At 32.3% G+C, this 14,418-nt stretch overlaps 1 protein-coding gene across 4 annotated transcripts in view; it reads left to right on the top strand.

Moving 5' to 3' along the window:
* Positions 1-1,638: 1,638 nt before the first annotated feature.
* LOC134249581 (large neutral amino acids transporter small subunit 1-like) overlaps positions 1,639-14,418 on the top strand; it is a 40,213-nt gene continuing 27,433 nt past the window's right edge. Inside the window, exons 1-7 of one of the 4 annotated variants that reach the window (XM_062731914.1) lie at positions 1,639-1,685; positions 7,516-8,011; positions 8,571-8,699; positions 9,706-9,805; positions 10,769-10,813; positions 11,511-11,634; positions 13,138-13,241. In XM_062731914.1, coding sequence (XP_062587898.1) covers positions 7,552-8,011; positions 8,571-8,699; positions 9,706-9,805; positions 10,769-10,813; positions 11,511-11,634; positions 13,138-13,241 — 962 coding nt within the window. In that variant the 5' untranslated portion in view covers positions 1,639-1,685; positions 7,516-7,551. The other 3 variants (XM_062731913.1, XM_062731915.1, XM_062731917.1) reach the window with 3 other exon arrangements.

Raw genomic sequence — 14,418 nt, 5'->3', positions numbered from 1 at the left:
CATAGGTATGATCTGTCGAATCGGTCCCATCCTTCTTTCCTACACTGAACGAGGTAATGAAGTTGCTCTCTTTCGGCCAAGAACTGCTAAGAGCAATTGGATTGCGATAATTCTTATTCTCAAATTCAGCTGAACGATTTTTCTCTCGGGTTTTGTTATCTTCGTGAATACAAGAACTATCTTTAAGTTTAACTGACAATGAATTGACAGGTAAATTTTGTTCCAAGACTTTGCTGGACACATTCACTTCTTTTTCCTTCAAACTTTGACTAATTTTACTTTTCTTCGAATGTTTCCTCGTTAAAGAGTAGCTGTGATCCCTTTCTTGAAACACACATTTTTCACCAGAAAGTCTTACGTTAGATCCTTTGTGCGACGCATACGTGTGATCCACCTGTGGCTTATCCAGTGCCACAGCCATGTCTATGAAGCTAAGAAAATACGATTCTGCAGAAGAAGCATTCACATTGACATATGCATCTAAATGTTTATTCGGTGTTATCGTCTCCATTTTTCATCCCTTCGTTCAATATCATTTCTTAGACTTACTTGATATCTGCCATACCATAATTTTGCATACGTAGGCGATGACGGGACAATTCGCCCTATGTATGGTTCGGACTGAGATTATTTGCATTCAGACCTTTCTCACAATGCATTACATGTATATTGATCATGTTGTTGGTATAGCTCTTAAAAAATGTTAGATTTGAAATCGCATTAAGCAGTTCAGTAAGCTTTGAAAATATATCACTTTTTGTTAATCACTTAATCATTTGTTAATAGGCCTAATAATTTCCAGAATATAGGATTCGACTTTATGACTTGATTATAGGCCTATTAAAACAAGTAAAATTTTATGTGGAGACGGGACACGGAGATTCCCAACATCCTCATGATTTACATGCTAAATGCAGATTAAAAAAAAAGAAGAAGGAGAATCGATGTCAATAGACATGGTACTGTGAGCTGTAGATGTTCAGAGTTAGCAGCTAGTCCTAGTACTTCAGTACTACATAAGGACATAAATAATTAATTAATGGAATATTTTTTCAACTTGAAATGAAATTTATTTTTAATTCTTGAATCAAAGCATTTCAAAAGAAAAAGAAATCATAAAAAAAAAAGAAAAAAAAAACAACATAATTTACACAGAGCTAAAATTTGTCATTTTACATTATAAATAAGGCTTTATTATTACTATGATATAGTTTTGCTTGATTTTTTTCCTTGCATTTTATTTTTTCTCTCTTAATCCTCAACAAACATCTTGAAATTTTCTAGAGAAAAAGATGTTCCCACCTACTGTGTAAAAAATGGTTATTTTTGGCTTATATGCACAAAATGCACAAGAAACCTGAAACATACTGGTATTAAATTGTATAGTCACCGGTTCTCCACTGAAATTCGGTCTAATCAGTGTTTAAGCCTCAAAGAAAAACTAATCTTCCAAAAAAAAGACAGAGAGGATCCATTGGAAAGAAACACATATACCATGTACATGATGTATACAAATAAATAATGTGCTTAAAATATATATATATGGAAACAATTATACGTGTATCATTTTCCTCCTCCACTGTGAGAAAGGGGGGTCAAAATAGAATAGGTACGAAAAAATAAAAACACCTCCGAAAATCTTTTGTCACAGAAGGCGAAAAAGGATTCTTGTGGAAAGCACGTTGGTCCAAACTAAACTTTCATTTACAACTTAACAAGCGGTTAGTACAAAGAAAGCAGTAGACCCGAATTAATTGTATAAAAAATTGTTTTATATTTATAATATGTAACATCGTAGATGCATATTGAAGAAAATGTGTTGTACAGGCGTGTGGGTGATGTTAGCTGCAGATCTGTAGCTATCCGGAAAAATATATATTGATAGACCGGATAGCTACAGTGCCACCCATTGAAAAAACTGTATATTTATTGCGCACAAAAAAGTGCGCTCGGTTTTCGATTTATTTCTCCATGTTCCTAAAACTGTAATCTCAAAATATTACTAACTGTGTGTTCCTAACATATTCTTTGACTCTTTCCACAACAAAACATTCGTCATAATTGTTGTATATAACCCTGATATTGTCATCATCGAACATTTCGATTATATATACTGCCATTTTGGTTTCATATAATTCGGTCCAATATGCTTAGTTCGATAACCCTATATACTAATATATAGGTCTCTCTATGTAGAAGAGGGAAACTTAAATCTTCCCTCTTTTGCAATTGAGGTAAGAATTTGGAAGAAATAATCACCAGCGCACTTTTTTGTGCGCAATAAATATACAGTTTTTTCAATGGGTGGCACTGTAATGTGTTAGCTGCAGGGTATCCGGAAAATATATATTGATAGACCGGATATCCGGTCTATCAATATACATTTTTCCGGATAGCTACAGATCTGCAGCTAGGGTGATGTACTAGGGCTGTCACGGTTAACCGAAAACTCGGTTAACCGCTCCGAAATGGCGTTCGGTTCGGTTCGATTTTTCCGGAATCTTTTATATAATACTAATTTGCTTGCAACACGCGTTGTGATTGGTTGTTTATTTCAATGAAGGGTTCTTTAACCAATGAAAATACAGGTAACATCGAAGACATTTAAACATGGCATACACATGTGGAAGGAAAACCAAATCACAAGTGTGGGAATACTTCACGTTTTGAATTTTCAATTGTTTGAAACAAGATAACTCTAGTCAATAACTTTATTTATTTTATTTTATTTTAAACGAGAAGTTTATTACTTTGTTATTTTTTGTTACATTTAACAACTTGTTCTGTTGAATAAAATGGATAGAAATTTGTGTCGGCAAAATAGTACTTTCTACAATGTCCTTAATCCTTATTATCCTTTGATATATATAAAGATGTTTTATTTAAATTCTCAAAATGAAAACCGAACCGAAAAAACCGAAAACCGAGAATTTATTTTCTGAACCGAACCGAACCGAAAAATGTCTGAACCGTGGCAGCCCTATGATGTACGCAACATGAACTGGATGAAACTGGAAATCTTATCTAGCTGTATTACACTTTCTCCAATATTGTTTACTATATAAGCATCACAAGCCAATATAATCAGTGATAATCGTCTCTCTATTACTTACTGTATTAGCACCACAATCTAATATAATGTTTAGGGGTAAAAATATAGATATATCAAAAACTGAAAGTTAAGTTGAACATATTGAATAGTTCAATTTTGAATTGATAATTCCAAGTCTACAACTCACATATGTTTAAAATGAACCATGTTGCAATCTAACTATATGTCATTTAATATCAGAGCAGCTTGTAGTAATCATAGATAGAATGTTCTATGGTTTTAAACAGTAAAATGCTTTCTTTGTTTGTTATTACTGGAATTAACGGTTGCAGCTGTTGCAGAAAAAATGCATAACGCGCGTAAGCAGGATATGTAAATTTTTTCTGCAATAGCTGCGACCGTTAATTCCAGTAATAACAAACATAGAAAGACATTTTATTGTTTATAATTATATCTGTTTAAATAATCATTTAAAGAAGGGTTAAAAAGTTTAATTATTGTATTAATGATGAGAACGTCTTTATACGTTTCATTGATGGAACAGCCACTGATCAAGAAATCTGTAAAGGCGACATGCCTAATGTAGTTCATGCAGTGATTAATGCAATGGGTTTTATAAAGAAATAAAGGAGAAAATATTCAGTGGATTTAAATATAAAATGATAAATGTCCTACGGACCCGGTTTAACCATAGAATTTGTTCCATGTATACGTAGTGTAGCATTAGAAACACAGGCAATAACTTGTACTCAGTGCATTTACTACGAACAATCCAGAGAATTCCAAAGCAAACATGGCGTGTAAATTTGAAGTGAAGAAAAACGAGAAAATTAGTTGAATTTTCGTCTTTATTTGGATTATACATTAGGTTTAAAGGTACATGTATAGGCAACCTCAAAAAGGTTTGTTATAATTAATTTTGAAGTTATTTCTTGTGCAAATCCCTCTGTATTCTTCAAAAGGTTTGTTAATTTTTTGCTACATTGCGAATTTTGAAACTGTGGTGAGGGCTTGTCACGAGACACAGTTAGATTATTCTAACTACAGTAATTGTAGTTGCAAAACTTTTGCATCATGGTTTTATAATATACAGTATTAGTCTTTGAAAATAACACTACAGACCCCGTGCTTCAGTTAACTGAATATTGTGCAATTTATGCAATTCTGCATGCCAACTTTTTTCCCATGCTACATTTTTCAAAGCTCTAAATTCGCAACATTTTGTCGTGAAATTAAATGATAATGAAATGATCTTTTTTTAAATTTATAATATTTGATATCACTTATAAATACAACTTAAGGATTAATTTAACACAAAAAATTAATTTAAAAAAATTAAAAAAAAATTTTTTTCCCCCCAAAATTGAAATATTTTTGCTAAAATAAGTGCCTCTCTCATCAAAACGTTTTTTTTTCTACCAGGACACATAATTTAGTGAAAAATTGAAAATTGTACAACTTTTAAATCATTTTTTTCAAAGGCTAAAAAATATATGATTTTGATACTGTAAAGTCCTGCTGAAAACTTTTTGAGATTTTTTTTTTAAATTTCAATAAATTAGAAATTCTGGTTTACTGAAATTTATAATATACACAGTCATGAAATTTGTCAGGCTTGATGGTGCCATTAGTACCTATAAAATATTACTTTTGGGAGAAGGAAGGGAAACGAAATTCTAATTGACATACACTTGATTGTTTCATCTTAATTTCATAATATTTTAACTAGCAAACTTTACAATATTTTTCATTATAGGTAGATAGATTAGATTATAGGTAGATAAAATCAGCAGCTATGCTTTGTAGTTTTCTACTTTCGTTTTCAAAAAACGATCTCTTTGTATTCTGATTTTACAGTTTGATTAGTATTTCATTGTCTTTAATTTATGTTTTTAATAAAATTAACACATTAATCTATGTGTTTCACCTTGCATTTATGACAAGATAATCAAATTCTATAAGCTTGTGCACTGTTAACATGGTGATTTCCTGTGGCTAATTAACATTGTTAAATAAACAATGAAACTTATCTGAGTGCATTGAATAAACAAGTTTGACGTTATCCCGATTGTCCAGCATTTGGAAATTTTGGTGATTTTTTTGAATCAATCAACTACCTTTCACTCTCTATGGCACTGTTAACATGGTAAAGAGAATTTTGAGTGCCACGTTCCAGCATTTGTCAATCAACTACCTTTCACTCTCTAGTAAGTAATATTGCGATTACCTCACAGTTATCTAACTACTGCTCTTTTGCGGGGAGCCGAGAAAGCTCAAATCTTGCGAGATTACTGGGGCATGGCATTGTTTACAGTAGTGAACATTTTCTCTTGCTTCAAATTTACCTGCCATGTTTACATTTGGAACTCTCTGGATTGTTCGTAGTAAATGCACTGAGTACGAGTTATCGCCCGTGTTTCTTTTGCTACATTGCAAATATACGGAACGATCGAATTCTATTGTTAAACCGGGTCCGTAGGACAATATCATTTTAACAATAGAACGTTCTATCGAATTTGTCCCCATCCAACAGGTATTTCTACCTCCATCGCGAAAGAGTTTCGCTAAGTTAAGTAATCGCGATATCAAGTATTCTGTACACATTCTTTATTCAATTTATATGTATTTTATCCATCTCTCAATCATTCATTGTCATGTTTTTATCGACCAATATATTCACCATTGGTTTAGAACACAACTAAAATGGGTTGAAAGGTGGAAAAAATAATATATCAGAGCTGTGGAAAATTGCCGGTCATGCCGGCAAGACCGGCAAAAAATGCCTGTGACCGGTAAAAATGCTATCGATGTCGGCCCAAATGACCGACCTCTTAATTTTCTTTGTTAAAGGTTTTTGATTTTCCATTTTGATTTAGGCCTATCAGCGGCACACTTCCCAGCTTAGTTATCGTACCATATAAACGATTGCGCAATACTTTTTCTTTGCACGAGATCGAGGCTATAGGAAATGAAAGTGAAACCAGCATTGTCTCGCATGACCTTTTAAATTTACAAATGGGACAGAATTAGGTAAAAAACATTTTAAAAAAAGATTACACAGGCTAAATAGCTGGGTATGAAAAACATTTTGACAGAAAAAAATTCAAACACAGTTGAGTAAAGCGGTAAACCTAATACTTCTGTTGTTTCGACTGTCCCAGATTTCGTTTTTTTCATCGATCATGTTCATGATATTGGTATCTTTATCATAGATGCACAGAGTTTCTTAGACTCATTTTCAAGGCAAAATATAATTCCCAAATGCATTAATGTTTAAGAAAAATTATGTTTATTATGCAGAATTATCATTGTTACCTGCCAAAAAGTGATGCAATCTAGTATTGTTATAAATGCAAAAAAAACGAAAACGAAGACTTGGAAATGAAGACTTTTTTAATGTTTTATTAAGTAAAGTGTACTTAAGAAAATAAATGTAATGCTTTTCTTTTTATTTTTGCAACTATACTATTTCGGACTGGCAAAAATCACTTCAGACCGGCATATTTTGTCTTCTTGTCGGTCCGAATGACTGGCTATCTGAAAAAGTTTTCCACAGCTCTGATATATACATTGATTAAAGAATGTGTAAATAATTAGGGAGATAAAGGTAATAGATTGACTGTTGCAGGAAATTTAAGTGTCGAAATTTTCCCAAACAATGTGCAGAAAATCTTCCACCGTAAACAGCACATAATCAGACTTCCCGGATCTGTAACGTATGGTCAAAGACTAATATTTATAGAAGCAAAAGGCGAATGTTCTACAGCTACAATATTATTATAATGGCCGGTCTTTTTACTTTTTAGCTCACCTGAGCTGAAGTAAGCTTTTCTGATCAAAATTTGTCCATTATCTTTTGTTGTTGTAAATTTTCACAAATCTTGACCACTGGGTCAATTTCATTCAAACTTTCTACAAAGTATTTTTGGTTCAGGGGAAGGTATATCATCAGATTTATAACATTTGGTAAATTTGGTTAAATTTGCAAAAGTGGGTCAAAATCTAAGGTCAAAAGATCAAATATGATAGTACATGTACATGTAGTTGGTACTCAAAGAAAGGTCTTGTCACAAGGAATACACTGTGAAATATGAAAGCCATAGTTCAAACCATTTTTAACTAAGTAATAGGCAAGGTTAAAGTGTTTGCAGAAAAAAAACAGATAAGCAGATAGATTGATGGAGCAAAATCTTTATGCACCCAAATTTTTGATTATGGGAGCATAAAAATACTTACACAAGTCATAAATTGCTAAACTATTAGAAAAGTGAAGTGTAAGCTAAATGCTTATGCATGAAAGTGGGTAGATAAAACAAAGTGTAGATCTATTCTTATGAATTGATAGTCTTTTTACATAAGAATATTCATTGACTCATTGCTTATGATTTGAATCCTTAATATGTTTGAATACATGTGCATTGCTTATGACTCAACAACTATTAATAACAGTGTCAGTTTTCTAGTTCTGTTCTGTTTTTCAGAATTAGGATTGGACAGCTATGAGTTCTTCAAAGAAATCTGATGAATCGATCGACGAAAAAATTGAAAAAGTGATCATCAAGCGACAGATCACATTGTTACAAGGCGTAGCCATTATTGTAGGAATCATAATTGGCTCTGGTATTTTTGTGTCTCCAGTGGGAATATTGAAAGAAACCAAGTCTGTAGGCTTTTCCTTGGTAATGTGGGTTGTGTGCGGTATTTACAATACCCTCTGTGCGATATGTTATGCAGAGTTAGGAACTACCATTCCAGAATCGGGTGGAGAGTATGTCTACATCAAAAGAGCGTTTGGAGACATACCTGCATTTATCTGTCTATGGATAAACTTTCTGCTTATATGTCCAGTTGGTATTGCTGCCTCAGCATTGATATTTTCCCTCTACATCCTCAAACCCATGTTTCCAGACTGTGAAATACCAGAAGAGGCCTTGGCATTGCTGGCTGCTTGTATATTTTGTAAGTATCTTTAGCAACTTTAAATCGGGAGGGGTCTCCCTATTTCATTTTGTTTGTTTAGGCTTAGAATTCAAAATGATATGTAAAGAAAATAGTTGCAATGTGGGGGAAATTGTATAAATTTTTCCTTGCCAAGCAACCACTTTGCTACATATTGACAAAAAATCAATATCTTTTCTGACTGCGATTGTAACCATGGTAACCTGCTCTAGTACAGTATTTAAAGAGAATCCATGGGTAAGGACGATCTTATAAAACTAAAAAAGAAGTTTTTTTTATAATATGATCCAGAGTTTTTTCATGACCTTGACATTGAAGTTTGACATATTTTTCAAAAACATTAACATTTGTATAAAGTTTTAGAATGAAAGAAGGTAAGTTGTTCATAATTTACATGTGCATTAATTTACTGTGACAAGACCTTTTCCAAAATACACATGTACTTTGACTTTTAAACCCATAATATTGAAGATTGGCACATTTTTAAAAAAAATTAACAGTTATGATAACTTTTAAATGAAAATAGCTTTGTTTTAATAACCTTTTCTTGTTTATTTAGGTCTGTTAATTGCAGTGAACTGTCGTAATGTAAAATGGGCAGCCAAAGTTCAAGTAGTCATCACTTTAAGCAAGCTGATAGCTCTTGCTATTATCATTGTCATTGGAATGTACTACATCATTGGAAAGGGTAGGTCCAAAATCAGCCCTGCCCAAAATTTATATCGATGTTAATCAGTGTTTAAAACTAACTGTAAACTAACGGTAAAATAAGCTTGACACACCTATGTCTGACAGCTGGCAATAGTTGTCAGCCCTGCGAAAAACCAAAAGAGTAGGGGTGAAACGATTCGCCTCCTTCATGGTTTGATACGTATTGTAAAATTTGGTATCTGTTCGGTTATTTTCCATATGATACAAGTTGATAGAAGGAAACAAAGTCAACTGTTGTTTTATGCTTCCTTTTACTTTATCTGGTAAAATAATTTATGTGCAAAATGGATAGAAGAAATCAATTTTATTGATTTATTACTACATGTATTGATTTATTACTATTTATTAAAAAAAAATTTACAAACTGTAAGTCCACAAAAATTTACACATTTTTGAACTAATTATATTGAGGTGCATGTTTATACCTTATGCAAAACCCAACTGTGTGATGATCCCGACTGAAAAACGAACCGGAACCGATAATAGAGATTTTGTACTGTGTATCGAACCGAGAAAAAATACCGTGGTGAATCGATACTGGGGTGAACCGTTTCACTCCTACCCAAGAGAGCATTTGTTTTATTAATTGGTTTTAACAATGATGTGAACAGTCCTGATCACCATATCCTTGATCCTGAACCTATAGACGAAATCCACTCATTTAGTTGTTACACTTTGATGCCAATACTACTATAGTCGATTTGAGAGAGTTTATCAAATAAGCATAACTAAATTTTAATTTATTGAAAACTTTTTCACATCAAGCAGACTATTGATACATGCAAATCTGTTTGCCTGTGACGAGATTTGTGCATTTCGGGCGGTCCGATGTACAGTTATATTATACACTGTGTTAATATCATCCAAACTGTCTCGTAGCTTGAAAAAATCTTTCAACAATTACTTCTATATAGTAATACAAATTATTACTCAGGTAGCAATTGTGGTTGTTGGACCTGTTTTATTTGTAATTTCTATTTCAGGAGAAACAGAAAATTTTGAGAATGCATTTGAGGGTAGTGACTACAGTGCTGGAGCGATTGCGATTTCATTTTATTCAGGATTTTGGGCCTATAGTGGATGGTATGTGGAATTTCTCTACATTTTATTTTTTGCAGGATTTCGGGCATTTAGAGAACGGAAAAGTGTAATTCTTCCGTTTAATATTTAATATTATGGATTGTGGATGCTGAAGTGGATAGTGAAGAAGAATCCTCTCCTATTCATTTTATAAAAGAGACGGAGTTACATGTACTGGTAAATAAAATTCCTCTCCATTCCCTTTCCTGCAGGATTTTTGACCCATAGTTTTGGTAAATTAATTTCTCTCCTTTTATCTTCATGCAGGACTTGTGGAAAGTAATCTAGAATTTCTATCCCTTCATGCAGGACTTGGGAAGTTGTCGTGGAAAGTAATCTAGAATTTCTATCCCTTCATGCAGGACTTGGGAAGTCGTTGTGGATAGTAATCTAGAATTTCTCTCCATTCATGCAGAAAATGGGACTTTTATCTTGTTGTGTATAGTAATCTAGAATTTCTATCTGACCATTCATGCAGGACTTGTGGAAAGTAATCTAGAATTTCTATCCCCTTATGCAGGACTTGGGAAGTTGTTGTGGAAAGTAATCTAAAATTTCTATCCGACCCTTCATGCAGGATTTGTGGAAAGTAATCTAGAATTTCTATCCCTTTATGCAGGACTTGGGAAGTTGTTGTGGATAGTGATCTAGAATTTCTCTCTATTCATACAGGACTTGGGCAGCGTTTTGGACAGTAATTTAGAATTTCTATCCCTTCGTGTAGTAGTTATAGGGTCCGTAGTAGATAGTAAATTGTAAGTCCCTCCCTTTCTTTTCCTTCCTGCTGTATTAATTAATCATGGAGCCCTTAATAAATGGTAAAGCAAAATTCCTGTTCTTTTCAAATTATATATTATACTAAATTAGTGTAAGATATATCAACTCATTATCTAGTATCAAGATGGAGCCAAAATAAATGGTTATGCATTAAAATAACATACTTCAAACCAGTTTCTTTAATTTTAGGAGTTACTTGAATTTCTTGGTCGGAGAACTAGTTGATCCTAACAGGTAAGGAAGTTAAATAAGAAAAAAATGCTCTGTTTCATTTTAATTTTACAGTAATTTTTTTAATTCGTGTATTTGTGTACATTTGTTAAGATGTAATCTTCAGTAGATGTAGCATAACCACCCACACATACAACTTAGTATAATTACAGACTTTAAAGTTTTTCATCCATTTTTTTTTACATATCCCAATAAATTTTCAGCTCAACATATCATATTTTAGACCAGGAAATTTTGTGTCCATTGCTTGTATGTATTTTATTTTTTTTATTTTTCTAAATTCTAAACTCCTACAGTTTTAACCAGATTTTAGTAAAATATAATTGCATTGTGAATTACCCTCGGGAAAATTTTGTTCAATAGACAGTACATGTAGATCGATATACAAAAATTGCAAAATTTGGGAGTGTCATTTTAAATACCATCACTTTATATACAACTTTTGAGACAGAATTTTTTGTATTTGCTGACAAGGTTCTTTTATCAACTGTAGAACTTTTGAAATGATGAACTTTAAAAGAATTATCAGTAAAAGCTTTCTTGTGTAATGTTGGAACAAGAAGCAACAAAAGGAGCAGTTTTAGATTGACTAATACAAAAAAGTGCTTACTGTAAATTGATTAAAATACAGTCTTTCCAATATTGATTTTCTGTATTATCGTATGTGTTTGACTAATATTTGATTTTTGATTATTTTCAGAAATTTACCGCGAGCCATCCTTATTTCCATGACTTTAGTGATTGTGACGTATTTAATAGCCAACGTAGCCTATCTGGGAGTCCTGAGTCCAGTAGAAATGCTCAAATCACCAGCTGTCGCTGTGGTACGTACTTCTTCATGTAATATCACTTCATTCACACTTAATTCTCGCTTTTTTGTTGTTTTTAAAATGTTTAATTCAAATGCATGGGGTAAAACCACAAAATCAATGATTTATTTTTTAATGTACATTGAAGAAAAAACTAACCTAGCTCTTTTGAAAATGGTCATATTTGAATAACATTTGGAATAAAATTTTATCAGCTATAACCAAACAGTTTTTTTTTTGTTTCAAAATACAGATTATATACCATTTCTGTATTTATTATAACAAAAGAAAAGTGATCTTATTGAGAGTTTTAATGGGCAAAGAAGAGGAGTAGAAACATTGACTTTTAAAGTTCAATCTGTAATCTTGCAATCCAAAAATTTTATAATAAATTAGTAATGATTTGAACGTGTTGAAAAGTTTAGCTCTGTAAATGTGTTTTTTAATTTTCCACATTCAGTTATATCATTTTGTCCATGCAGTTATATCTTGAGCTTTGGTGCAATCACTAAAAATGTTGTGTAAGCAAAAAATTAATGTATTTAAAAAGTTATGCTTAGGCTATAGACATTAACAAACAGAAAAGAAATAAAATACTCCAGCCTAACTCTTTAGTGGAACAAAAAGGATAAATTAATTTTTCAACAAAATGAACAGGCTTCCATATAAATTTTTACTTTGATGGAGTTTGATTCAAACCCTGGTCAATATGGGCCATATGGTGAAGTCCAAAAATGCAAAATAGCATTATCTATGTGATGGTAATTCTAAGTTGGATGTAACCCTGTCAAAATCAAAATACCATCAAGGAGAAAAGGAAAGGACGTAAGAGAGCTAGAGGTGAAGGAAACTGAGGAGACATGTTATGTCATTAGTTCCTAGCTCATTTACATATGTGAAAAATAAATACCGGTACATATGTATAAGTACTTTACTAAGATGATACCCATTTTCTGAACTTACTTGTTCATTGAACAGTGCTGCATCTCTCAAGTTGAACAATCTTTACAGCACTGCAAAAAGCATGTGTACTTCCTTAAATGTGATATGAGAAATTTCCTTTTGGGACTTAAGATATGGTTGAAGTGCAGCTATGTCCAGAGTAGTCAGGTTGACCTGTAGTTTATGTTAGAATTCAGAGACTGATGTTCGATTTTTATAAATCTTTGGTTTTCTACTATTTACATTTTTGACATCATGGTACTTTTAAGAATGTTGCATGTACATTGTTTTGAATTTCTTTAAAAAAAAATTCAAAAATAGTCAGTGACAATTTTAGCTATTAATTTTAAGTGTACTATGAATATCAGAAGTGAGATTTTAAAAAAAAATCTGAAACTATGAATTTCCATTTAGTTGAAAGGGAATGAAGTGGGCCAAGGCAAATTGCAAAAATGACAGTATCAGTAGACTGCTGATCTGAGCTAGAAACACTAACTTGCATGAAGACAGTGGATGAGATGGGAAAAATTATATATTATAAAAAGAATTTGACTGCTAGAAACCTGTCTTTTTCAGACTTTTGGGGAAAGGACAATGGGTGTTATGGCTTGGTTGATGCCAGTATTAATAGCAGTGTCTGTTAGTGGTACTATGAATGGTACTGCTTTGAGTATGTCCAGGTAATTTAATTAGAGCTGTGTATTAATGCATAAACTGCAATAACAGAGCTATATTTTGATGCTGTATTGCATGCAAATGCTTTTCTTTGGAAGCTTGTTTATTTAGACCATCATTATTTTTTTGTTTGTTTGATGTACCCTGACCCACATTTTTTCAAAATGGGTGGGTATAGGTAGGTGGGATTTTTTTGGCTATCTGATACTTTGATTAATCAGTGTCAAAAATGTACAGACTTAGAAATTTATTGATATTATCATTAAACATCCTCTGGACAAGGCAGATTTAATATTTATTGCTATAAAAAATTGTAAGAAATAAGATATTGTAAATCTTTGAAATGAAATAATGTCTACTGTGAAATCACTAATTTTCATGGGGTTTTTATTTTTGTGGTTTTCAAGGTATGAAGAGACCAAGAATTTATGTCCACCATGAAATGCAATTTTTCACATGTATTACTACAGGCCTTTGGATCGCTTAAAAAAAATTTGTGTGTAAAAAAAAAAATAAAGGTATGGAACTCTTACACTGGGTACCCAGTTTCGCTAATAAAATAATTTTTATTCAAATGCTCTAAAATTCTACTTTCTATTTAAATTCATTCATAGATAAACATTCTTCATTTTCTTCCAAAGCTTATTCCGAAATTCCATATATTTCTTGAGATATTTTGAAATCAATTTTAAAAATGATTCTTTTACTCGACATAAGCTTGGGCCCCTGGTCATTCACATGTAAACAGACGGTGTTTGAAGTGTAGCGAAGAGTTCATAGTATTTGCAAATCTTTCAACAATTTAAAGTTGATTTCTTACTCTAGATTGTAACATTAAGTCCGTAATAATTCCTTTCGCGAAAAATTAATTTGAAAACATCTACATCAACAACTGCACTGCCATGTTGATTATGAATGTAAATGAAGCCATGGTAGAACAAATTTTTCCTGGAATGCATTATATACCTCTCGATTTTCAAAACAATTAGACCGCTAAAATGTTGTTTGTGATGTAGTAAGATCATATGATCAAATTAGATAAAAACCTTGTAAAGCTTGAATGCAAATAGCAAATATTCATTGAGTTTAGAATAAATTCCGGGGAAAATTTGTCCCATCATTCCCGCTTTACAATTAGTGTAGCTCTTCTAAGGCCCAAGCTGATGTCGAGTAAAAAAAATT

This window comes from Saccostrea cucullata, unplaced genomic scaffold (assembly GCF_032062105.1).
Source record: "Saccostrea cucullata isolate Sc308-1 unplaced genomic scaffold, CSIRO_AGI_Scuc_v1 ctg2074, whole genome shotgun sequence".
Taxonomy (NCBI): domain Eukaryota; kingdom Metazoa; phylum Mollusca; class Bivalvia; order Ostreida; family Ostreidae; genus Saccostrea; species Saccostrea cuccullata.
The sequence above is the reverse complement of the archived record's forward strand: the minus strand, read 5'-3'. Positions and strand labels throughout refer to the sequence as shown.